This window comes from Octopus bimaculoides, chromosome 8 (genome assembly GCF_046866305.1).
Source record: "Octopus bimaculoides isolate indiv1 chromosome 8, ASM4686630v1, whole genome shotgun sequence".
Taxonomy (NCBI): Eukaryota; Metazoa; Mollusca; class Cephalopoda; order Octopoda; family Octopodidae; genus Octopus; species Octopus bimaculoides.
The window spans coordinates 42,518,502-42,546,012 of NC_142935.1; the positions used below are offsets into that span (position 1 = coordinate 42,518,502).

General features: G+C 44.4%; 1 protein-coding gene and 1 long non-coding RNA gene across 2 annotated transcripts in view; one reads left to right on the top strand and one right to left on the bottom strand.

Moving 5' to 3' along the window:
* LOC106880749 (uncharacterized) overlaps positions 1-27,263 on the bottom strand; it is a 29,710-nt gene extending 2,447 nt beyond the window's left edge. Inside the window, exon 1 of the mRNA XM_089356385.1 lies at positions 27,094-27,263. Coding sequence (XP_089212511.1) covers positions 27,094-27,244 — 151 coding nt within the window. The 5' untranslated portion in view covers positions 27,245-27,263. The remainder of the gene's footprint in view (positions 1-27,093) is intronic.
* LOC149134376 (uncharacterized) lies at positions 1-27,283 on the top strand. Its single transcript, XR_016242861.1, has 2 exons — positions 1-125; positions 27,053-27,283. It is a non-coding gene; the product is annotated as an uncharacterized LOC149134376 (long non-coding RNA).
* Positions 27,284-27,511: the final 228 nt, after the last annotated feature.

A 27,511-nucleotide genomic window follows, 5' to 3' on the forward strand; every position in this document is an offset into this window, starting at 1 on the left:
CAGCCGAGCTGTATGGACGTGAGTCTTTCGACTCCGTCCAAGAATGAAAAACAAAAACAAAATTTGAAAATTCGCACTGAAGGTTGTTACCACGCTAGTGGCGAATTAAGAAGCTCAGCTGCAAGGTAAGATTGTTTGTGTTCTGGTTCCAGTGGGGGCTTGTTGTTTGTTGTATTAATTTTTTTACGAGCAAGAGGTCCCTACCGGATGTTATACATTGGTCTGCCTGCAGTTGAGCAATTGGTTCACTTTTTCTTGTGAATAATTGTTCTCATTGTGAGAAATATTATTTTGGGGGCGTATCCCACCTCAAAAGATAAAAAAAAGGAAAAAAAGTTAAATTTTTATTCGCTTTATGAAAGCAATTTATTCAGAGAGAATTGTTCCAGTCGCTGTGTTCCGGGTTCAATTGCAGGCCAGAAGTACTTAGTGGCCGAAAATTGTTTTTTTTCTGTGAACTGCTTTACGTCGGTTGAAAGACTGAATTTTGTTGCCACGCTAGTCTGTAGCGTGGCGAAGTAAGAAGCTCAGCTGCAAGGTAAGACTGTTTGTGTTCTGGTTCCAGTGGGGGCTTGTTGTTTGTTGTATTAATTTTTTTTTACGAGCAAGGAGTCTCTACTGGATGGTATACATTGGTCTGCCTGCAGTTAAGCAATTGGTTCACTTTTTCTTGTGAACAACTGTTCTCATTGTGAGAAATATTGTTTTGGGTGTGTATCCCACCTCAAAAGAAAAAAAAAAGAAAAGAAAAAAAAGTTGAACTTTTATTTGCTTTATGAAAGCAATTTATTCAGAGAGAATGGTTCCAGTCGCTGTTTCGGGTTCAATTGCAGTACGAACAGGCCTGGATTTTTTTTTTTTTTTTATGAACTTCTATTAAACATCTTTTTTTGCACTTTGACAAGGAAAAAAAATGAAGCCACTGTTTTGGATTGGGAGGTTGTCCCACCCAAACAGTGGATTGCAGAGACAGAGAAAAGGACAGTGATCTTGCGGACCTATTCCAGGTCACGCAACGCTATTGCCCTCTTCAATGGGGAAAAAATAATGAAAGAGCTGGCGAGCTGTTTGCCAGTCAAAAATTATTATATTACAAGGTGGGGGGTCAAGTACACAACGGTGTGGTTGCTATTTGACTCCCCTGAAGAGGCTGGCATAGCGGCCAGCCAGCCCCTACAGGGGGAGGAAATTTTGTTCCTCCCCACTTACTGCGGGAAAGGAATCACCAGAGCCTGGGTGTGTGGACTGCCCCCTGGTACCAAGGCTGAGTGGATCTCTGATGCCATCCGGCGGGGCTTGGGGGACAGTGGGCCCAGGCTCCTGAATGTCAGCATGGGGCCTGCTGTTGACTGGGAAGGGGTTAAAGCTAATTTGACCCTATGGACCCCAGTGGCAGTAGAAGACATGCTGTTTCCAGACTTCTTGAAAATGGCAGGGGCCAGGTACCCTATGATGCTTGAGGGACGCTCCCCCAGGTGTCATCGGTGCCTGGAGCCTGGCCAAATAAAGAAAAACTGCCCTAAGAGCCGTGAAATGGCCCCGGTGCAGGATAAAGAAAGTGCGCCCGTCACCCCCCCACACACACACACACTTGGAGGGGGAGATAGTGAAAGTCGTGGAGGCTTCCGCCTCCACGAATAGAAAAAGAAAGATAAGCAACGGCAGTTGCTCACCAGTTAAAGAGCAGTCTGCGAGTGAAGAGAAGGGCCCTCTGGGTGTGCCGGTGGAGGCCCAACTCCCCACAGACGATAAAAGGAAGAAAAGGAAAAAGAAAAGAAATGGGAGACGGACCGCGGTCGTCATTGTGCCGCCGCTCGAACCCGAAGCCCCTCCGGTGGGTAGTGAGCCACAGGAGCGGGTGGCTCTGCCAGTGGAAATTGTGCCACTGGCAGAGCAAGCCGCGGTCCCTCCCGCTGACGAGGAAGCAGAGATTATCCTCTGTTACCTCAAGGACGAGCCCGTTCAGCTTTATTTAAATAATTGTTTGGATCGTCAACGGTACGACTCGACCACTATAGACGATCCAAATTGGCCTCCGCAGGTGTGTGCGGAAGTCTTATATGTCAGGGAAGGAAAAGATGTTGAAAGTATATGTGACAGGAAGGACTTCATCATCATAAAGCCGGGCCAGCCTTTGCGGGTTGTCCTGCAGGCAGCAGGAATCTTGCTTGGAGGCCCGGATGTGGAGGACCATAGGACTTGACTTAATTTGATTTTGTTGATGATTTTTATTGAACAAGGTTTTCTAGGGGTTGTCGGTCGGCGGGCGCCGGTGCCTCTCCCATTTTTTACTCATCTTTTTGTATTCATTTCATTCATTAATGTCCGTGTCTAGCCTGAAGCTTCTTTGTTTGTCCCCTCTATGTAATGCCTTTATGGCAAAATTTATGGAATAAAGAAGCTTGCTAGCGTTTGCTAGTCGAACCAATGTCTTTGTTTCTAACAAACGTGTTTTTTTTTTTTTTTTTGCTGTCTTGCAGCGATGTTTTCCCTCTTGTTTAATGGAAGGGCGTCGGGTGATGGGTTGTGAAGATTTGAATTATTCTTCTTCAGACTCGGTGTCGTCTGAGGAAGAAAGGGTAAAGCGTTTGAAGAAAATCGACGAAGTAATGGAGACAAAGAATTATGCAGAGGCGACGAAAGAAAGCAGCGACGACGTGAGACTGGAGAAATTGAGTAAATTCAAGGGAATGATTAAAAGGGAGGGGATCGAAGTGAAGGTATGCTCCGCCCCGAAGAAGTTTTAATAGAAAAAATGAGAAAACAATAATTTACAGAACATACTCGATTCCAACCAGGAAGATTGAAGTCGTGTCGACGGCTCAAATAGAAAAGGCATTTAAACCAATCTGACAGTGGGTTTCCTACCTTGAAAGAAGAAGAAAATTTGGGACAGTGGAGGTGCAGTTTCGGGAGGTAGTTACTGCCAGGCTGCACTCAGCAATACCATTAAAAACCGAAGAAGTGGTACTTCTACCCGTATACCTTGGAAGACGTGCTTCCAGGGTTAGGGTAGAAGATATATCCACAGAAGTGGATGTAGCCTGGCTGGTAGCTGCCACACTGGTAAACTTGCATTATATTTAATTCATCCTTTCCATTCGTTCTCTTTTTTCTCCCCACCTTGTGCTGTCCCCTCTGTGTTCGGCTTTCATAGACAATTTCATAAAATAAAGAAGCCTGCTTTCGGTTTGAAGACTTACGTCGTGTGTTTTTGCACTCTGTGAATTATGGCTTTTCTTGTTGCAACTCTGTTACTTATTCTAAACTGTTGTTGAAAATTATTCTATGCCAGACTTTTTCAGGCACCAGCTGGCCGGCGTCTACGCCAACTGGCAGCAGAATACGAGAATTCCCAGTTTCTGCGAACCGGGGGTGGTGACGTTGATCAGAAAGTACACGAGCAAGGGGGATATCATAAGTAATTTTCTGCCCATAACTCTGCTAAACACAGAGGTCAAGATTTTGGCCAAGGTGTTGGCAAAAAGGTTGGCGCGTGTCGTGGACAGAGCTGTCGGTGAGGCGCAAACTTGCGCTTTCCCGGTCAGGTCAATTCACGTCAATCTCCATCTTATACGCTACTCCTTAGAGAGTGCTGGAAACATTTCTGGCAAAGATGGGGCACTGGTACATTTAGACCAATCTAAAGCATTTGATAGGGTCGACTATCAGTACCTGGTAGCGGTCTTTGAGCAAGTCGGGTTGTATTGCACTGCGACATCGAGTCTATCATCCGAGTGAACAGTTTTTTTTCAAAGCCGTTCAAGAATGAACGCTGCGTACGCCAGGGATGTCCCCTGTCACCGCTTCTGTATGTATTGGCTCTTGAGCCATTGCTGCGGAAGTTGGAGGCATTAAGGGGCGTGCCGCATGATCTGTGGTGTGGAAGAGGAGCTACTGCGTGTTCGGATGACATCTCCATCATCGTGTTCGAAGAAGGGCAGCTTCCTTACGTGGAAAACCCCATCAAAGGATACGAGGCGGTGGCAGGAGCAAAGGTTAACCAGGAGAACTCGGTCGGCTTTCAACTCGGCACCTGTAGGGGCAAGTCGATGTAGTCCAATAACATCGTGGGGCGTTGGACCGAAGGTCCCGTAAAGTTGCTAGGAGTCTGGTTCTGTGCAGACCACCAGATAGAGAAGAATTGGAGTGAAGTCACGTGCAAGGTGACTGCCCTAACCCAGACTTTGCTCGAGAGGGCGGAGGTGTTGTAGATGTTCATAACATCTGTCGTCACCTACCGCTTGATCGTTGTGCCTTGCACCTATTCGTGGCTGAACAAGTTGGAAAGAATCCTTTCCCGCTTGTATTGGAAGTGGGGAAAGTCACTTGTGAAGCGCTCTGTTTGCTGCCAAAAACTGCTAATGGGTGGCTAGTTGTGCCTTGGCTGTAGATGCGGAAATTCGCGTTAAGGTTGAGGTACCTTTGGCTTAACCTGAATGTGGAACAGGTGTGTTAACCATACGTAAGTTTCTACCTTCCACAGTTGACGCCCTTAATGGATATTGGCGTATGGATCAAACGAAGACCTAATCTGGGGGGATTAGTAGTTAGAGTGCCTGCGGCACCCCAACTGCTCTCTCCGGCGGATAATACCGGCAACAGTAGTTCCACTGCGGATTTCTATAGCGAGTTAGTGGAGTTTATATCAGACGCTGTTCTAGGGGAGACCCTGGGCTTCGAAGGAAATCAGTTGATCAACCTGTTCAGGAGAACTTTCGGGCCGGGGTATATGGATAATCACCAAAATTCCAGTCTTATGGAACCTGTTAAGAGGATTTTGCTCCTGAAAAATGGAGGTCATGGAGCTCTAAAATGTAAAGTGAAAATGTGACATTACAATAGAGAGATTTTATTGTTTCACTTTTGACTCGTAATACTAAAATAGTATGAAGTGTAGTCCCATTGCTTTTCGGTATTGTGGATCGTCCCGTGTACATTTGTAAAAGGGAAATATTTTGAACTTTCCGTCTCCGCATATTTCCAGATGTTTACTCAATGGAATCATTCTTAGTTCTTTTTGCCGGATATATTGCCTGTGAATTCTTGCACGTTGGCAGAGGGAGTTATTCGTTTCGCCAATGTAATTTTCTTTACAGTTTGGACAGGTGATGCAGTATATGAGATTTTGTGTTTTGCAGTTCATATCTGCATTTATTTTAAAAATAGATCCGTTCTTGAATTTTATGTGGGAACCACTTTCTATGTATTTGTAGTTGTTGGTATTGTTACACGTTCCACATCTCCTATCACCACATTCTTTTACTATGAATTCTGGTTTAGTCTCTGATCTGAATTCTGTCCTTGTAAGGTGTTTTTTAAAGTTTTTTGGTTGGCGTCTGCTATTCCGTAAGGTATTTTTTCAATCAGAGTTTTTATCTTGGGGCTTTGAAGGAGTATAGGCAAGTTCGATTTTATGACGTGGAATATGTTAGTTGTTCCAGGACTGTATGTGTTAATGAACGGAATCGTGTTTTCATTAACCTTTTCCTTTGGTGTCCGTAGTTGGGTGATATTCACTTCCATCGCCTTTTAAATTCCTTCATTAATTAGGCCTAAAGGGTATTTTTGTATAGTAAGGAAGCCTTTCAGTTCGTTGAGTCTGGTTTCACGTGTTTTAGGGTCAATTACTATAGCACAGATGCGTCTAGCCATGCTGTATGGGATGTTTCTTTAGATGCGTGATGGATGGCAAGAGTAGAAATTTAAATATTGGTGTGTATCGGTTTTTTTTTTTTTTTGTAAGATATGTCTGTTGTGACTGCGCAGTTTTGTATTTTTATGTGAATATCCAGGAATGGTAGTTCATTGCAACTGGGTTCCGTTGTGAATTTGATGGAAGGGTGAAGTGTGTTTAGTATATTGTTAAATACATTTAGATCTTCAGTCGATTTTTCCCCCAAAATGAAGTAATCAAGGAAGCGTTTCCAGTTTTTAATGATATATTTCTTGTATTCCTGATTAAAAGTTTTTTCTACTTCCTCATAGGGAAAAAATGTAAGTAGTAAACAAGTCTTTACCTTTATTTATTTATTTATTATTTTTTTTTTTTTGACAATCCTTAAAAAGACCATTTCAATACAATGAAAGTGGTGGATAGGAAAATGAATAGCCCTTTTCTCTCTTTTTTACCCTACCCATCTTTCTATCTGTCTGACTATCAATCTGTCTGTCTATCTAACTATCTTTCTATCTATCTGTCTGTCTATCTATCTATCTATCTATCTCTTCTCACGGACGTGCTGTCACATCGGCTGCGAAGGTAAACGTTTATTTGATCTTTTATTGTCCACATTTTGTTGGAATTTTTTAATAATTTTGTTGCGAAGCACCTAGGCTTCATTTGTGTGTATTTTCAAGGGCAGGAATTGGCCCCCAGGGGCAGTTTCGGCCCTAGCAAAATACAAAAATTTCCTTCTTGACATTTGAAAAATGTCGAGAAACATAATTTTGGAACGCTTGTCTTGTTCTTTTGACGAGCATTTCCCGAGGCTTCAGATGCTAGAAGCAAAAAAAAGAACAGAGTAGCGCGAGCTCACTCAGTGATAGGAACGCAACTGCTGTAATCGTCACAAACACGGCGATTACAGCTACAAACAGCCCTCTCACCACCACCACCACCACCACCATGAAAACTATGAGGAAATCTGGATCGGAGGAGACTGCTACTACAGTCTCTCCATCTACTAGCACCAGTGACAACATGAAAATTAACACCAACACCACCACCACCACCACCAGCAACAACAACAATAAAAACCACAACAACAAGAAGGACGTAAAGTTATCGGCCGTCAGCAATGACAGCATCACCTGTTCAACAAATTCTGCTGCCACTACCACCACCTTTGAACCAGGCAGTACATACACCAACATAAACAAAAATATTCAGAAGAACATGTCCGCCAGCACAACAAAAACAAATTTCGCAAATGCTCTAAAGGAAAAAAGGACAATAGTGACATTCACACAAAAACAAATAAGACACAAAATCCCTTCTTACGAAAGAAGGAGATGATGTCACAATAAACATACCAAAAGATATTATAGAAATGAAAAACAAAAAGTGCATCATTTATAAACTGGTAAACACAAAAACCAGACGTGTAGAAAATGTTAGCACAGATAAAATTGAAGTTTGTCTTAGAAAAATTTGGCCTTATCAAAATCATGTCACCTGGGGAAGAAAATTTGGGACGGTGCAGGTGAGATTTCTGGATGAAAATTTAGCTAAACAATTTTCGACTCTCTCTCCGCACAGATGACTTGGTGATGATACCGAGTTATCTAGGACAGAGAGTGACCAAAGTTATAATAAAAAATGTGCCATCGGAGGTGGACACCCAATGGCTGATATCGGCCGTATGCCTGGAAATGGAGGAGGCAAATATTTTGGAGATTACGGTCGGAGAGGAAAAGAACTGGGGAGGGAAAAATCTGGAAATCCTTCTCCACATCACGGAGGAGGCTTCACAGAAAATTCCTCCAAACATTAGATTGGCAGAGGACCACAAGCTGTATGTGGTGGTAGAGGGCAGGCGACCTCGCTGTTACCTATGCAACAGCGAAGCACATCTGAAAAAGGACTGCCCTCTGGCCGCTAAACAAAAGCAACTACCAAATACCCGCAACAGAAAAACCTTACTACCAACACCACCAGCAACACAAAAAACAACAACAAAAATATCAGCAATAACGACAACAGAAAAGACAACAGAAACTGCAAAAACAGAAGAAAAAAAAAATTCCAAGACTGCCTCTCCCTCCCCCATATCACATACACCACACACAAATAACAAGCAGCCAACATCAATAAAAACAGCAACATAAACACTCACAGAAACACACACAGACGCACAAAATTTGCCGTTACCTCTTTCTGACTCCTCAGAACTCCCATCATCCGATGAAGAGAGTGGGGAGGAGTGGAAAATAGCTACGAAAGGAAAGAGGAAGCGCAGTAAGAAGAAAACAAAACAAAATGCAAACACAAACAAAGCAGGGAGATTCACATCTCCCGAAAATACTACTAACACCAATAGTAATATAAAAAAAACAATGCTAACAGCAATAGACAGTACAAACACAAAGTTGATGAATTACATCAACTCTAAAACAAACATCACAAATAACGATATCAAAACCAACAACCACCCACGTACAACACCGCCAAAACACATTAAAATTATTCATGTAACACCAGCATTACACAACACAATAAAATCCCTCTACCCCAACTCGGTAGGGGGATTCCAGAAATATTTGTGCAAGAAATTCTACAATAGCCTCCTTGGTGAAAAATCCAAGGAGGAAACAAAACTTTCTAACGGTAAGTAACACACTGTTCTTTTGTTTTGTGCTTTAAAGCACACGTATAAATAGAATCATGGTGAAGATTGGTTGCGTGAATGTGCGTGGCTTGGGGTCGCCTTGGAAACAAGGGTACCTCTTAAATGACATCAAGTCACACAATTTGGATATCATAGCCATTAGTGAGACCAGACTTCATGAGCCGCGGGCCCTAAAGTCCATGTTTGGCGGACAGTTTAACATTTATTTTTCTCCCTGTCTGCCGAGGATGGGCGGTAGTGGCACGGCGGTTCTTTTTCGCAAGAGTCTGGATCTCCAAGTAAAGACGATATTTACGGACCCGGAGGGTAGACTGGTTGTCCTAGATGTGGACGGCAGCGATGGAGGCGCTTTTCGGTTGCTGGCAGTTTATGTGCCTCCTTTAACAGGTCGGTCGGACTTCTTTCGACGTCTAGAAGTATTCCTGGGAACGTCTCGTCCCTTACTTTTAGTGGGGGATTGGAATGCTACCTTGGACACGCATCTAGACTACGTGGGGAGTGACAAAACTAGAAGGGGATGCAAAGGCCTCATAGACCTGCTCAGACGCTTCCAGTTGTCTGACAGGTACCGACTCGACCACCCAAATGTGCCAATGTGGACTTGGAGCAACCGCATGGGGTCGTCGAGGTCGTATCTAGATAGGATAGTGTGCAGGACAAGAGATAGAGATAGTTTAGGATGTCCACAGTTCCACATAGTCAGCTACACGGATCACAAACTTGTGACGTGTACGCTAGACTTAGATAAGGCACATAGGCAGGGTCCTGGAAACTAAACGCGTCTTTCCCGTCGAGACAAGTTTTCAGAGATCGGATTAGCACGTTAGTAAAGAGGGCTTTGACGGGAGCCATCGTCAACAACAAATGGTGGTTTGCCCTCAAGAGAGCAGTAAGGGCGGAAGCAATAAGGTATAGCAGGGCACTAGCTGTAGAGAGGAACAGAGTAGAGGGGGAGCTAGTGATAAAGTTAGAAGAGGCATTGCGAAGTGGCATCGCATCCGACGTTTTAGCGGCGAGGTTGGCCCTCGACCAACACTTCAATGCTAAACACGAAGGGTGTGCTGTCAGGGCAAGGATGCGTGCTCTGAGGAATGAAGGTGTTGGAGCCGCAAGAGAGGCCCGGGTGGCGGAGGCGCAGCGGGGTAACAGAGCCACCATCCGGTCTCTGGTAGACGAACAGGGGCGCGAATTGCTGGAGCCGAGCAAGCTGTGCGAGGCGTTTCAGCGGCATTTTGCCCGACTGTTCGGGAGGTGTTGCGAGCGAGAAGGCAGGGTGGACTTTAGTGCCTACCTGCACAGCTTGCCACGACTCTCGGCAAGAGAAGCGGAGTGCTGCGAAGGGGTCATCACGGCGGAGGAGGTGAGGGACGCGATGGCGGGTTGTTCGACGGACAAATCTCCGGGTTTGGATGGTCTGCCCTACGAGCTTTACAACTGTATGCCAGACTTGTTTGGAGACGTCTTGGCGGCCGTGTACTGCAACTGGCAGCAGAACGGGAGCGTTCCCTTTTTTGTGAGCCGAGGAGCGGTAACGCTACTGAAGAAAGATCCAAACATAGATAACTTTAGGCCCATCACTCTGCTCAATGCAGACATGAAAATTTTGGCCAAGGTGTTAGCCCAGCGGTTGGCGCTTGTCATCGAGAAACTGGTCGGCACGGAGCAGACGTGCGCCGTGCCGGGCCGGAGCATCCATGACAACCTCCATCTGATGCGCTACATCATAGAGAGGGTAGTTAAGGAACCTGGCATGGGTGGGGCCCTGATCAATTTGGATCAATCCAAAGCTTTCGATAGGGTAGACCATCGATACTTGGAGGCCGTCCTCGAAGCGGCCGGCTTCGGTCCCGTTTTCCGCGGCTGGATAGCTGCCTTGTACACAGGCATCCGTTCGGTTGTTCGCGTCAATGGACGTCTATCGGGACCCTTCGACATTGCACGTTCGGTTCGTCAGGGATGCCCCCAGTCGCCGCTCCTGTACGTATTGACTCTCGAGCCACTACTGCGGAAGCTGGCGACGCTGAGGGGCATCCCGCGAGAACTGGGGTGCGGGACGAGCGTGTCGGCATACGCGGACGACGTCACCGTCATAGCGTCTAGCCACGAGCACATCGAGCTTGTCGGCGAGACGCTGAAAGACTACGAAGCGGTAACGGGAGCGAAAATCAACCGGGATAAGTCGGTGGGTTTGCTGCTCGGCACCTGGAGAAGCAAGCCCATACCGTCCGGCAGCGCCTCAGTAGTGGGACGCTGGACGGACGGTCCGGTCAAGTTGCTCGGAGTCTGGTTCGGTCCGGACCTGCAAGCGGAGAAGAACTGGGACGAGATAACGAGTAGGGTGGCCACTCTCTGCCGGCAATGGTCCGAGAGGAAGCTGTCCCTAAAAGGTCGGGCGGAGGTGGCGAACGCGTACATTGCGTCCGTCATCGAATACCGCCTGACCGTCGTGCCTTGTCCCGATCGCGCCATCACCGAAATGGAGCGCATACTCTTCCGCTTTTTGTGGAAAGGAAGCGTTCCGATGGTGAGGCGATCCGTTTGTTGCCAACACCCGCTGAAAGGAGGGCTGGGCATGCCGTGGTTGATGATGCGCAGACATGCGCTGAGACTGCGACATCTCCGGCTCTACGTAGACGACGGTGAGCAGGTGTGGTCGCCGTTTGTGCGACGCGCTTTCCCGCAGCTCGTCTCCATGACCGAGCTGCAGTCGTGGATCAAAAAGAGACCGAGGAATGGCGAATGGCACCGTGAGTGTCGCGTTGCTCTGCAACAACTTTGCCGTTCCGGGTCGACCTTGAGCGGCTGCATCACAACGAAGTCATTCTATAGGGGATTAGTGGAGGGCAGGTACGACGACGATCTCGGGGCGAACCTGGGCGTCGACGAGGAATACCTGACTCGCCTGTTCAGGACGACTTTCGGGCCGGGACCTATGGACAACTTCCAGAGATCCCTGGCCTGGCAGTGTTACCGAGAGGCGCTACCCGTTCGGGATAAGCTCTATAGACACGGCTCGCGAAATGCGGGGCCGACCTGCCCGAGATGCGGTCAGAGCGATGAAACCGTTCTGCACGCACTCGTGCAGTGTCCAACCATTTCGGAGCTGTGGGCTTATGTCGAACGACTGCTGTCGCGTGTGGGACGAGTCGGTTTATCAACCGAGTCTATCGTCAATATCGTCACGCCCCCTTCCTTTAAACGGGAAGGAAGAGCTGTATTTATCGTACTTGTGGCTATGGCGAAAGAATGCATCTGGTGGACGCGTGTGAAAGGATTAGAGACAAATACTTTCCTCTTTGGTCAATCTCTCATCAACTTTTTCAAGTATCACTTGAAAAGGAAGGTGAGAGTAGAGAGGCAAGTGTTGTCTAGCAAATGTTTCGAAAAAAGATGGATACATGTAGCAAGAATGGCACGTATAAATGACGAAGCCACCTTGACCATGATTCTATAAAACGTTTTAAAATTTTGTAAACAGAGAGTTACTTACGTTTCTTGCATAAATAAAAGAAATTTTATTTAACAAACTGTGACACTAAAGACCGAGGTTACCGTGGTCTTTTCGTAGGTTTTTCTTTCCACGGATAACCTCCCCATTTATTGGGAATATTCTGTATTATTTCGTATTTTTTGTAAATACCCCAAACGTTTTGCGATGTTTTTTTTTTATCGTTGTCCCCACTTTTGTTTTTTTTTTCTGCTTTGTTTTCGCCCCCCCCCCCCCCCTCGAAAAGAAAAAAACTCTACATTTGTATTTTGTCCCCTCTGTGTTGAGCCCTGTGTGGCTAATAAAGAAACCTATCTATCTATCTATCTATCGTCTGGATGTTGTGTCGAAAATCCGTCTCCTGAGTAAGTTCAAATGTTATCTGTTTTCAGGCGCCTTGAGCGCATAATTTTTGTATATTGTGTTGGTTTAAGTTTCATCTGAATTTTGAGAAAGTATCCCGGAAAACTTCGGCCTTTTTAGGCTTGAATTTTTCAAAAGCATTACTACATTTTTATTTTAAAAAATTAATTCTTTTTGAACAAAATGGCTAACTGCGTTCTTCATCTCGACAATGTTCAGAGTTGTCATGACGATAAAAATAACATAGAACAAGAAACTGTCTTTGATGAGAATGACGATAAACGCTCAAGGAACACACGCGTACATACACAGGATGACGTCAACACGTCAAACATGAATGAAATAAAAAATACTACGCCACTCAAATCAGACTATCAAAAAACCAATCCGCTCGTCATGAATGAAATAGAATTCACACCTTTACCACAGACACACACACCAAATGATCTCAAAATACATGGTACCTACTTGTTACCTTCACCTCCTCCCACTACTACTCAAGTGGATACGAGTGCCACTTCCGCTGTAAATACAGAAATTAAGGAAATTAATGACCATAACGTAAACCTTCTTCTCATTGAAGAGAACAGGGAGAACACAATAACATCAAAATTACCTTTAACTACCACACTGGAAATGACGACTACCCCGTCTATTGAGGAGACAGCGAAAAATGTAAACACTCCAAGAGCGAATACAATGAACAATTTTGCCAGTTTACTGAAAACGGCAAAGAAAACCATTACATTAACGCAATCAGAACTGGAATTTGGGGAAACTCTCTTGTCAAAAGTCGGCCACAAAATTGTTTTGCATACACTCAAAGAAATATCAGACGACATAAACAAAAAAACAATCATTTATAAAGTACACAATAAAACGAGTAAAAGGATTGAGCATTTCAATCAGCAGGAAATTGAACGCTGTTTGAGGCCGCTCTGGTCCCTTAAATCATATATCAACAGGGGTAAATCTTTTGGCACTGTGGAACTTCGTTTCAAGACTGAAGAGCACGCAAAATCTTTCTCCACACAAACACTACAAACAGACAAAATAATAATGGTCCCGTCTTACCTCGGAAAGCGGGTAACCAAAATAAAAGTAAAAGACATTCCCCCTGAAATACAACCGTCGTGGGTGGTCTCTGCAATTTTGCATGGACATAAACAAAAAATGAACATTATAGATATCACCGTTTTCGAAGAAGACAATTGGCTCGGGAAAAGCATTGAGCCTTTGGCGCAAATCGAACCCTCCATAATCGAAGCCATTACGGACAGCATTGAGCTGGCTAATGGCACCAATTTGCACGTAGTCGTGGAGGGCCGACGTCTCCGATGTTTCTTGTGCTGAGGCAAAAACCATTTTAGGGCTTCTTGTCCAAGCACGGCCAAACATCAACCACCACAGGAACAAGAGCAGCAACGACAACCACAACAACGACAACCACAACAACAACCACAACAACAACAGCATGAACAGCGAGAGCAACAACAACAATCGCCAAATACCACCAAGCCTGGACTTCTACCAACACCAAAGACAGACAAAGAGCATCAAAATACACCAACAACAAACCATTCGAAAAGAACAGCATCACCACAACCGCTGCCACCATCAACAACACCGCCAAAAAAGACAACGGACACTTTGCCTGCAATAACAAAGAATAAACAAACAGCAAAGAACAATAAAGAAAATACACACAACCACACACCCCCAACCAAAAATGAACCCAACAATCCCCAAACAGCACCAGATAAATCTGCAGCAACAACAGACACACAACTGGAGTCCCTAAACATTCCTCCACCACCTTCCGATAACCCCGATTCAGCTGATATCTCCTTGGCTGAGAAAAGTGACAGCAAAACGGAGGGGTTTGTGAGGGCAAATGGAGGAAGAAGAAAAAGAATTACAAAAAGCATAGGATCCCCTCCAAAAAAAGCCGGGAGATAATATTCATGGACCCAGAAGGAAGAGTCGTGGTTTTGGACGTGAACGGCAGAAATGGGTGTGCTTTTCGTTTGATAGCGGTCTATGCACCGTCCTTAACGAGTAGGTCGGATTTCTTCCGTCGTCTAGAAGTGTTTCTGGGAACGTCTCGACCTTTACTGTTAGTAGGGATTGGAACGCAATCTTAGACACGCACATAGACTACGTGGGCTTAGATAGCTCTAGAAGGAGGTGCAAAAGCCTCAAAGACCTGATCAGACGTTTCCAACTGTCTGATAGGTACTGACTGGACAACCCGAATGTGCCAATGTGGACTTGGACTAACCGCAGCGGGTCGTGCAGATCGTATCTAGATAGGATATTCTGTAGAACTGTAGATAGGGATAGCGTTAGTTGTCCACAGTTCAAAATAGTCAGCTACTCGGATCACAAATTTGTGTCGTGTACACTTGACTTAGATAGGTTCCATAGACAGGGTCCCGGTTACTGGAAACTGAACGCGTCGTTCCCGACGCGAAAGGTTTACAGGGACCGGATTAGCACGTTAGTTAAGAGATGGTGGTTTTCCCTGAAACGGGCAATTAAGACAGAATCGATAAGATATAGCAAAGCACTAGCGTTAGACCGGAATAGAGTAGAGGGAGAGCTAGTCAGGAAATTAGACGAGGCACTTAGGAGTGGCATCGCGACTAACGTGTTAACGGCGAGATTGGCCCTCAACCCACATCTCAATGTCAAGCACGAAGGTTGCGTTGTCAGAGCTAGGATGCGTGCTCTTAGGAACGAGGGACTCGAAGCGACTAGGGAAGCTCGGGCGGCAGAAGCACAACGCGGCAACCGGGTCACTATCCGGTCTCTGACCGATCGACGGGGGCAGAATTTACTTGAGCCAGAGAAGATGTGCGAGGCCTTTCAGCAGCACTTTGCCCGACTGTTCGGGGCAGCTGATGGTGAGGACGAACGTTAGGTGGACTTCAGTGCCTACCTGCACGCCCTGCCACGGCTGTCGGCGGGCGAGGCACAGTGTTGCGAAAGACCCATCACGGCTGCGGACGTACGGGACGCGATGGTGGGCTGTGCAAGAGACAGGTCGTCTGGTTTGGATGGTCTGCCCTACAAATTTTATTGTCATATGCCGGACTTGTTTGGGGACGTTTTGGCAAGTGTGTACTGCAACTGGCAGCAAAACGGGAGCATTCCCGGTTTTGTGAGCCGAGGTGCGGTAACACTGCTAAAGAAAGACCCAAACAAGGGGGACGTCTTAGATAACTTCAGGCCCATCACTCTGCTTAACGCAGATTTGAAAATTTTGGCCAAGGTGCTAGCCGATAGGTTGGCGCTTGTCATCGGCAAACTGGTCGACACGGCACAGACGTGCGGCGTGCCGGGCAGAAGCATCCATGACAACCTCTACCTAATACGCTACATCATGGACAGGGTAGTTAAGGAACCCGGCATGGGTGGGGCGTTGATCAATTTAGATCAAAGTAAGGCATTCGATAGGGTAGACCATCGCGACTTAGCGGCTGTTCTCAGAGCAGCTGGTTTCGGTCCAGTCTTCCGCGGTTGGATCGCTGCAATGTACAGCGTCATCCGATCTGTGGTGAGGGTGAACGGCCACCTGTCAAAACTCTTTGACATAACGCGTTCGGTTAGACAGGGCTGTCCACTGTCGTCACTTCTGTACGTGCTCACTCTCGAGCCACTACTGCGGAAGCTGGCGACTTTGAGGGGCATCCCGCGAGAACTGGGTTGTGGGCGGAGCGTGTCTGCGTACGCGGACGACGTCACCGTCATAGTGTCGAGCGAACAGCATATCGAGCTGGTCGGCGAGACACTACGTGAATACGAAGCGGTGACGGGAGCAAAAATTAACCCGGAGAAGTCGGTGGGTTTGCGTCTCGGCACCTGGAGAGACAAACCCATGCCGTCGTCCACCGTCGTGGGACGCTGGACCGACGTACCGGTTAAGTTGCTCGGGGTCTGGTTCGGGCCGGACCTCCAAATGGAGAAGAACTAGGACGAGATAACGAGTGGGGTGGTGACTCTCTCCCGATTGTGGGCCGAGAGGAAGCTGTCCCTAAAAGGCCGGGCCGAGGTAGCGAACGCGTACATCGCGTCCGTCATCTATTATCGCCTGACCGTCGTTCCTTGTCCCGACCCTACCATCAAGAAACTGGAGCGCATACTCTTCCGCTTTCTGTGGAAGGGAGGCATTCCGATGGTGATGCGATCCATTTGCTGTCAGCAGCCGCTCAACGGGGGACTGGGCATGCCGTGGTTGTTGATGCGCAGAGATGCGCTGAGGCTGCGACATTTCCAACGCTTCCTGGATTACGGTGAGCAGGTGTGGTCGCCCTTCGTTAGGCACGCCCTTCCGCAGCTGGTCTCTCTGTCCGAACTGCAGTCATGGATAAGGCGGAAACCGAGGCTTGGACAGTGGCATCGCGAGTGTTGCAGTGCTTTGGAGCAGCTCTGCCGTCCGGGGGGTTCCACCCTGGCCAACATGAGTTCCACCAAGGCGTTCTATAGAGGTTTAGTGGAGGGGAGGTCCGACGACATTCTCGGCGCGAATCTGAGCGTCGACCGGGAATATCTGACCCGTCTCTTCAGGACCACTTTCGGGACAACTTCCAGAGATCCCTGACCTGGCAGTGTTACCGAGAAGCACTACCCGTTCGGGATAAGTTCTACAGACACGGATCGAGACACGCCGCCTGTCCGACCTGCCCGAGGTGCCGGCAGGACGACGAGACCGTCTTGCATGCCCTCGTGCAGTGTCCTCATATATTGAATCTGTGGAACTATGTCGAACGACTGCTGTCACGTGTAGAGCCGACCGTTCTATCGATTGAGTCCATTGTGAATATTATCCCGCCACCTTCCTTTAACCGGGAAGGCACAGTGGTATTCATCACCTTGTTGGCTATGGCTAAAGAGTGTATATGGTGGACCAGAATGAAAGTACTAGAGACGAATACTTTCCTTTCTGGCCAACCTCTAATTAACTTTTTCAAGTACCACTTAAAAAGGAAGATTAGAGTAGAGAGGAAAGTGCTGTCGAGTAAATGTTTCGATAAAAGGTGGGTGAATGTAGCAAGAATGGTCCGTGTGAATGACGGACCCAATCTAAGCATAACCCTGTAAAAGAAAAGGAAAGGAAGAGAGTAGGGACCTTGCTCCTGAACAGTGTCGCCCATTCAATGTTTAAGGTCTCCGTGGTCCTTTTTTCGTAGGTTTTTTCTTCCCACGGATAACCTTACCTGTTATGTTGATAAGAACATTAACATTTTTTAAATTTCACTTTTCGAAATTTTCGATTTATTATCAATTTTATTTTATTTTATTTATTTATTTATTTTTTTAAAGAAAAAATTCTACATTGTATTGTCCCCTCTATATTGAGACCTGTGTGTCTAATAAAAGAAATCTATCTATCTATATATCTGTCTATCTATCTATATCTATATATATATATAATCTTCTTTCTTTTTCTTTTCTTTTCTTTTCTTCCTTTTATTACCATCCATAGAAACCATCTCAAAACAATGGTGTAAGTAGTAAACAAGTTTTACCTTTATTTATTTATTTATTCATTTATTTATTTATTGACAATCCTTAAAAAGACCATTTCAATACAATGAAAGTGGTGGATAGGAAAATGAATAGCCCTTCTCTCTCTCTTTTACCCTACCCATCTTTCTATCTGTCTGACTATCAATCTGTCTGTCTATCTATCTATCTATCTATCTATCTATCTGGACGGATGCTAGTCGCATCGGCTCGCAAGTAAGTTGGCCTTTTATATGTCAGAAATTTTGCAGTTTTAAAATATTTTTTGTGGAAGAGGTGTATAAGTCTATACACTTCGACCCTATTGGGTTTTTGTAATAGGAAGTGGCTCCTTCTGGAGTTTATTTCCAAAAGTTTTTGATTTTTCTCCGGCTTATTTGCCATATTTCGTAAAAGAAATATGGCTAGGCCTTCACACGTGGTCGATTTGCCTCTAATAGCAGGCAAGGAGACTGACCAACAAGTCGTTCCGCATGAACGAACACAAGACGTAGAGACCAGGAATGCTGCGTTTACTACTACTGCCTTCACCACCTCCACTACCACCATTACGACCGCCACCAACGACAACAAAACCAAAACCACTACTGCCACCGACATCGCAGCCACCACTACCACCAAGAACAACAATAACAAAAAGAACAACAACAACTCCACTCCTCTTTTGTTCCTTTCACCACAGACAACGGAAGGAGAGAAAGAGAAGAGCATGATGGCCAAACAATTTGCTCAAATACGCCTGAACGCCGAAGAAAATTATGAAAAAAATTTCCCGCCACTTCGTAACTCATATGAAGGTCAGAGGAGTACACAAGAAGAAGGTCACCCATCTGCCACAACAACAACACCTACCAGCATCACAATCGCCAACAACAACGCTAATACAGCAACAGTCACCTCTGCCATCAACACCAGCACCACCACCAACAACAACAATAACAAGATCAAAACAAACTTCGCCGAGGCGATAAGGGAAAAAACGACGGTAGTATCTTTTACTGCCCAGCAGATAAAAGATACAAAGGCTTTACTTACAAAAGAAAATGACGAGGTGCGGATCAACATACCACAAGACATTTTAGAAGACACAAACAAAAAGACAATTATTTATAAAATTTTAAACTCGAAAACAAAAAAAAACAGAAAAAGCAAGCACGGAAAAGATCGAGAAATGCTTGAGATCTGTATGGCAATATAAGGATTATGTAACTTGGTGGCATAAATTTGCCCATGTGCAAGTTATTTTTCAAAGTGAAGAGTTAGCGAAACGATTCTCAACGCTAACTCTTAAGACAGAAGAGTTAACAATGATACCGAGTTACCTTGGTCAGAGGGTAACAAGGGTTATCATAAAAAATATTCCTCCCACGGTAGACACACTATGGATAACATCAGCCGTATGTGTCGATATGGAGGAAGTTGACATATTGCAAATTAATGGTTCTGAAAAGCAACAGTGGGTGGGTAAAAAAATGGAGATCCTTCTCCATATTACCCAGGAGCCACTAAATAAAATACCAACCTACATAAAGTTACCATCAACGCAAAGGCTGTATGTAGTGGTGGAAGGCAGACGACCACGCAGTTACATATGTGGCAGTGAAGCTCACTTCCAAAAGGACTGCAATTCTGCCGCGAAACAACAGCAACAACAACAGCCACGGGAAAACCAAAAACCCAAAACACCAGCATTATTACCCACACCACCGTATGCACAACTGATCAAGCAGCTATATGCGAAAACGAAAGAACGGTAACAACGAACAAACCAACCCAACCAAACAACACCACCACCTGAGTCAAAAACAGAAACAACACTACCACCAACAACTAAAGACAGACCAACACCAACACCAAGAACAACAACCAAGAAGACAACCACTGAGAACGAAGAAAAGACCAATACTACTCCCAATTCCCCAACAACACACACACCACACACACCACACACCACAACACCATCGACAAACACACAAATAGAACCAAATGCTTTGCCTTTACCCCCTTCTGATTCGTCAGACATTTCGTCTAACGATGAATGTTCTACAGAATGGCAAATAGCCACAGGAAGTAAAAGAAAAAGATCAAAAACAACCCCAAAATTAAATGCATGCAAAGCAGGGAAATATGTAACCGCTGAAAGCCCCTTGCACAAACAAACCAGCACCAACATCACAAAAACACACACAATGCTATCAGCGATAGACACAAAAAACACAAAACTAATGGACTACATCATATCGCAAACAAACATTTCTGAAGATGATTATAAGCTTAACAATCATCCACGCATCTACACCACCGAAACACATCAAAATAGTTCACATCACACAAACGCAGCACCACACACTCAAAACCCTCTTTCCGAATGCGGTTGGGGGGTTCCAAAAATATTTATCAAAGAAACTCTTCAAAAACCTCATCCAAGATACTTCAAAAGAAGAGGAAGCTAAAACTTTCGAAACGAGTAAGTAACCTTCTCTCTCGTCTCTTTTACTGTCGTGTATGAAACACAAATTTCGACTTCAACTATGCTTAAATTAGGTTGTGTAAATGTACGTGGCTTGGCGTCAGCTTGGAAGCAAGGTTACCTTCTAAATGACATCAAGTCACAGAACATAGAACTCATAGCTATCAGTGAAACCAGACTCAGTAACCCGCAGGCCCTCAAGTCCATGTTTGGTGGACATTTCGACATTTATTTTTCTCCCTGTCTGCCAAACATGGGTGGTGGTGGTACCGCGGTGCTTTTTCGGAAGAGTCTGAACCTAAAAGTAAAGCCAATATTGCTAGACCCGGAGGGTAGGTTGGTTGTCTTGGACGTCGATGGCACAAACGGGTGTGCTTTCCGTCTGGTGGCAGTGTATGCACCGTCCTTAACGGGTCGGGCGGATTTCCTTAGACGTCTAGAGGTTTTCCTGGGAACGTCACGACCTTTACTGTTAGTAGGGGACTGGAACGCTACCTTGGACACGCATATAGACTATGTGGGAGTGGGTAGGAGTAGAAGGGGATGTAAGTGCCTCAAAGACCTGCTCAGACGTTTCCATTTGTCTGACAGGTTCCGACTCGACCATCCGAACGTGCCAACGTGGATTTGGACAAACCGCGTCGGATCGTCGAGATCGTATCTAGATAGAGTTCTATGTAGGACAGCGTATAGAGATAGTGTAGGATGTCCACAATTTAATATAGTCAGCTACACAGATCACAAGTTTGTGACGTGTACGCTCGACTTAGATAAGACACATAGGCAGGGTCCCGGTTACTGGAAACTGAACGCTTCGCTCTTAGCGCGGCAGGTTTACAGGAACCGGATTAGCGAATTAATTAAGAGGGCGTTAACAGGAGCCATCGTTAACAACCGCTGGTGGTTTGCCCTGAAAATGGCAATTAAATCGGAATCTATTAGGTTTAGTAAAGAACTAGCGATAGATCGAAATAGAGTAGGGGGAGACTTAGTTAAGAAACTAGAAGAGGCACTTACAACTGGCAGCGCAACCAACGTTTTGGCTGCGAGGATGGCCCTTGACCAACACCTCAACGCCAAACACGAAGGTTGCGTCGTCAGAGCTAAAATACGTGCCTTAAGGAACGAAGGGATCGAAGCTGCGCGAGAAGCCCGGGTGGCGGAGGCGCAACGCGGTAACAGAGCCACCATTCGGTCTCTAATCGATGAACAGGGATGTAGTTTGCTCGAACCCGAAAGGATGTGTGGGGCCTTTCAACAGCACTTTGCTCGACTGTTCGGTGCGAGCGGTGGGTCGGAACGCAGGATGGACTTCACTGCCTACCTGACCGGCCTGCCGCGGCTCTCGGCGGGAGAGGCAGAGTGTTGTGAGGGTCCCATCACAGCTGCTGAAGTAAGGGATGCTATGGCGGGCTGCGCGAGGGATAAGTCGCCTGGATTGGATGGTCTACACTACGAGCTGTATTGTCAAATGCCAGACTTGTTTGGCGACCTCTTGGCATCAGTCTACTGCAACTGGCAACAAAACGGGAGAATTCCCGGTTTCGTGAGCCGAGGTGCAGTGACATTGCTGAAGAAAGACCCAAACAAGGGGAATTTTATAGATAATTTCAGGCCCATCACTCTGCTCAACGCAGATTTGAAAATTTTGGCCAAAGTAATAGCCAAGAGGTTGGCGCTTGTCATCGATAAACTGGTCGACAGGGCGCAAACATGCGCCGTGCCGGGCAGAAGTATCCATGACAACCTCCACCTCATGCGCTACATCATGGACAGGGTAGTTAAGGATCCTGGCATGAGTGGGGCGCTGATCAATTTAGATCAATCTAAAGCCTTCGATAGGGTCGACCATCGATACCTGGGGGCCGTCCTCAGGGCAGCTGGCTTTGGTCCCGTCTTCCGCGGTTGGATCGCTGCCTTGTATAGCGGCATCCGATCGGTAATTCGGGTAAACGGTCACCTGTCAAAACCGTTCGATATCACGCGTTCGGTCCGTCAGGGATGTCCCCTGTCGGCGCTTCTGTATGTATTGACGCTCGAACCACTACTGCGGAAGTTGGCGACACTGAGGGGTATCCCACGAGAGCTGGGTTGCGGGACGAGCGTGTCTGCATATGCGGACGATGTCACCGTCATAGTGTCTAGCGAAAAGCACGTCGAGATGCTAGGCGAGACACTTAAAGAATACGAAACGGTGACAGGAGCAAAAATTAACCCGGAAAAGTCAGTGGGTTTGTTAGTCGGCACCTGGAGAAGCAAGCCCATACCGTCCAACAGTGACTCCGTAGTGGGACGCTGGACGGACGGACCGGTTAAACTGCTCGGGGTCTGGTTCAGTCCGGACCTCCAAATGGATAAGAACTGGGACGAGATCACCAGTAGAGTGATCAAACTCAGCCAAACATGGGCTGAGAGAAAGTTATCTCTAAAAGGCCGGGCGGAGGTGGCTAATGTGTATATCGCATCAGTCATCGATTACCGCCTGACCGTCGTGCCTTGTCCCGATGCCACCATCACGAAACTAGAACGCATACTTTTCCGCTTTCTGTGGAAGGGTGGCGTTCCGATGGTGAGGCGATCCATTTGCTGTCAACAACCGTTACGTGGAGGACTGGGGATGCCGTGGTTAATGATGCGCAGAGATGCGCTGAGACTGCGGCATCTCTGGAACTTCATTGACGACGGTGAACAGGTGTGGGCGCCGTTTGTGAGGCACGCCTTCCCGCAGCTCGTCTCACTCACCGAACTGCAAACATGGATCAGGAAGAGACCGAAACTGGGCGATTGGCACTGCGAGTGTCGCCAAGCTCTACAACAGCTCTGCCGTCCGGGATCAAACTTGTGCAACTTCCAAACGACCAATGCCTTCTATAGAGGACTAGTGGAGGGGAGGTCTGACGACACTCTCGGGGCAAACCTGGGTGTCGACGAGAAATTCCTAACCCGCCTCTTCAAGACGACGTTCGGGCCGGGGCCTATGGATAATTTCCAGAGATCCCTGGCTTGGCAATGCTATCGAGACGCACTACCAGTTCGAGAGAAGATCTACAGACACGGTTCGAAAACCACCGGACCGACCTGCCCGAGATGCGGTCAGAGCGACGAAACCGTTCTGCACGCACTCGTGCAGTGTCCAGATATTTCAGAGCTGTGGACCTTCGTCGAACGGCTGTTGTCGCGTGTGGGACGAGCCCACTTATCAGCCGAGTCTATCGTGAATATTGTTCCGCCACCTTCCTTTAAACGGGAAGGAAAAACGGTTTTTGTAACACTGATAGCTATGGCAAAAGAATGTGTGTGGTGGATGCGTTTGAAAGGTCTACAAACAAACACTTTCCTCTCTGGTCAGTCCCTCGTCAACTTTTTCAAGTACCACTTGAAAAGGAGGATGAGGATAGAGAGGAAAGTGTTGTCGAATGAAAGTTTCAATAAAAAATGGGTAAATGTGGCAAGAATGGTAAGAATGAAAGACGACACCATTTTAAGCATAGACTTGTAACAAAAAGAGACAAAAAGAGAGAAGGTACTTACTTTCATGTACCTTTAAAAAAAAAAAGCCTGAGGTGACCGTGGTCTTTTCCGTAGGCTTTTCTCTCCACGGATAAACCTAATCTGTTCCCCGTTTTTTACATCGACTGTGATACACGATCCCTATTGTTCGCCCCCCCCCCCACGTTTTTTTTCTTCCCGCGATCCCTTTTGATCGAAATTATCCCCCCCCCCACAAGAAAAACTCTACTTTGTAATTTGTCCATTTTCTGTATTTAGCCCTGTGTGGCTATAATAAAAAGATATCTATCTATCTATCTGTCTGTCTATATATATATGTTACATATATGAAGTTGACCAGTAAAGTGGACATTTAATATGCTAGAAATAGACCACATTTTGTGTCTACTAAGACCTAGTAGTTCTCAAAAGAAATTCAGCGAAATACCAAACCGTAAGCGAGCAAGACATTGAAAATTACATACATAAAATTAAAAAGTTATTCGCGTACCAGCTTTCGAAGTTAAAAATCTCTTACCGAAAAAATCTGCTCCATCTTCAGCGTGAACTGCTAGTCATAATTCCCAGAATCTTAAACAAGTTGCTCACCCGTAGAGGCGAACGTGTATATGGTTCTGTTAATTATAACGAACTGGCAAAAATCATATGTCTTCGTTTTGGCGCGCTAATTCCGGCAATATGTCTGCAGAAAATAGTTACTGCGTAGCATACATCCAATTTGAGAATTTGATTAATATCTGATTTTTACCCTATGTTTTAATTTGATTAACCATAACCCAGTTCTCTAATTGGATGTATGCTACGCAGTAACTATCTTCTGCAGACATATTCCCGGAATTAGCGCGCCAGAACGAAGACATATGATTTTTGCCAGTTCGTTGTAATTAACAGAACCATATGCATGTTCGCCTCTAAGGGTGAGCAACTTGTTTAAGATTCTGGGAATTATGACTAGCAGTTCGAGCTGAAGATGGAGCAGATTTTTTCGGTAAGAGATTTTTAACTCCGAAAGCTGGTATGCGAATAACTTTTTAATTTTATGTATGTAATTTTCAATGTCTTGCTCGCTTACGGTTTGGTATTTCGCTGAATTTCTTTTGAGAACTATTAGGTCTTAGTAGACACAAAATGTGGTCTATTTCTAGTATATTAAATGTCCACTTTACTAGTCAACTTCATATATATAAAATATACCTTAATCCCCTAAGATAATTTTTCTGAATCTCTCGGATTCTTTCAATGTGCTGGTTTCCTGGTAATAAATCGATATTAATTAATATCTGATTTTTACCCTATGTTTTAATTTATATATATATATATATATATATATATATATATATATATATATATATATATATATATATATATATATGTCTGTCTGTGTATCTATCTGCTTATCCAATTTCAGTTGTCTCCAAAGCCTCACCCCCCCCCCAAAAAAAAATACTGTTCTCTTATAAACAAAATCCTCCAAAAACATGTTTTATATGAATAAGCAAGATTTCTGTATTTTCACAGAACTATATTTGACAAGTTCGAAAGAAGAACGAAAGCGTTAATATGGAAATGAAAGTATAAAATAAATGAAAGAAGTTTTTTCAAAATTTCTGACGACTTTTTTTCAATATATATATATATGTGTGTGTGTATGTATGCATGTTTGTATGTATGTATGTATGTATGTATATTATAAACACATACGGGACAGGTTAACCACCTGGCCAGCTACATGCGTTTCGAGGCTTGCTACGTAATTTCTATTTGGATATATTTGAGGTACTTATATGTATTCATGACATTACTTCTGCTTTTCCGCGGGTATGTGTAAGCATTTCATTTATTTTCAATATGTTCTTCGCTGATGAAGGAAAAATCTGTTTGGGTTAATTCTGAAATTGGACCGAAACAGATAACTAAATTTTTACGAATTGCTCTTAGCTTGATTCCTCGTTTCGACACGTGTGTAAATAGTGAAAATATTTAATGTGATTAGACGATTTAGTGTCTACTTTCAACGTATAGGCAAACAAAAGTTTTTCATTGCCCTTATTTATAACTGTGCTTATAATTACACCTTAAACGGTATTTTTCATATGCTGGCCCCCTGTACAATTTTTTACAATTTTATCCTTATATTACAAATATGTGTGTGTGTGTGTGTGTCTGCCTGTGTCTATTTTATGTATATATATATATATATATATATATATACATGTATGTATCTAAGTATGCATGTATGTATGTAGCACCCGCCCCTAAAAATCCAGGTCTTGTGCCGAACTTTAAAACAAACATAGATAGATAAATCGATAGATAGATAGATATGATACAAAATATTCTACTTTCTTACTTTGAAGGTACGCATATAAGCAAATAACTGACACTAAACAGTTAATCCGCATTATCACCCAAATGTACACACTAACTTTCAGAGTACTCTACATTCTCAACGCAAACAACAGTAGCTATAAATTTATCGCACCTATAAGATACAAACACGTGAAGACTGAGTGTTCATTCACATTTGCATTAAAAAACATGCACCCATATTACAATCGAATATTTCCAGGCATTCAAATACAACATTAATACAATTTAGCATAAACGTGCATATATAATTCAAGTAGTCATGAAAAAAGAGAACAGAAAACGTTAATTAAAAGTTGTGTATATGCCGGTGCTTCCTAGACTGTAATTTCGACTAGTGTGGAGAAATGTATATAAGCATACACAAAAACTTAAACACACTCACATACATACATACATACATACATACATACAAAAATACGCTGTTGCTAGTATTGAAATTCTAATGAAGGAGCCTTTGGATCTAAGTTAGAAGCCGGTTCCTCTTTGTATTGGCCAGAAATCTTGAAATAAACTAAATAATGACATACATAACATTCGGTATCAATCTTGTACTCACTTCAGGTAGGCTTACAACCAGATTTGATACTAGTTTGGATGAGCAATATTCTATTTGGGACTTGATAAAATATGAACTTGTTTCCAATACTGCTTATAACCTAGAATTGTATTTTGTAAGTATGTATTCACATGATAACGTGAATAGATATTTATTTAATATGGCGTCAGTAAAATTAAGGTGCAAAAAATGTATTCCTCTTAACATAAATATCAAATGATACTAATGCGATATTCGAAGTGAAATAGCAGTATCTATGATTTGAATTTTACTTTATATTGATCTATATAAACAATGCCTGTAAGTATTTATAATTCACTTTAAACTCAATAGAAGCATATCGATCTTCATTCGTGATATTCTAGCAACTTTGAAAATGTATACGACCTAACATTTTTTGTTATATGTACTTGCAGAATGAAAACAAGCTACATGTAGAATTGTAAAAACGACTTACAAGTTGTTTGAGGAATATAATGTGGATGCAAGGCAGTTGCTGATCCAATGACTGCAAGCAAAGCAGATGCAATGGTGATTAAACTTTTGAACATGATCTTCCCTGTTCTCTTCTCGATTCCAGATTCACTTTGATAAGAACGGGTAAACATTTATATATTGTTCTCAAAATTAAAACTTAGACTATGCAACCTAAAGTTCTCACACTATTACTTTTATATCTTGTTCCTGACTTTACTGCATGAGAATATTTCACTGTTGTGCAACTAGAGAAACAAAGGATGCATTCAATAAATAATAAAATCAAAGTTAGATTGGAATAATTTAAGTTAAAAAAAAAACCCGAATAGTGTGAAGAGTAATTGTGATGCAATCGCAATGGCATTTTCATTATTTACGCTATTATTAGCATTATTATT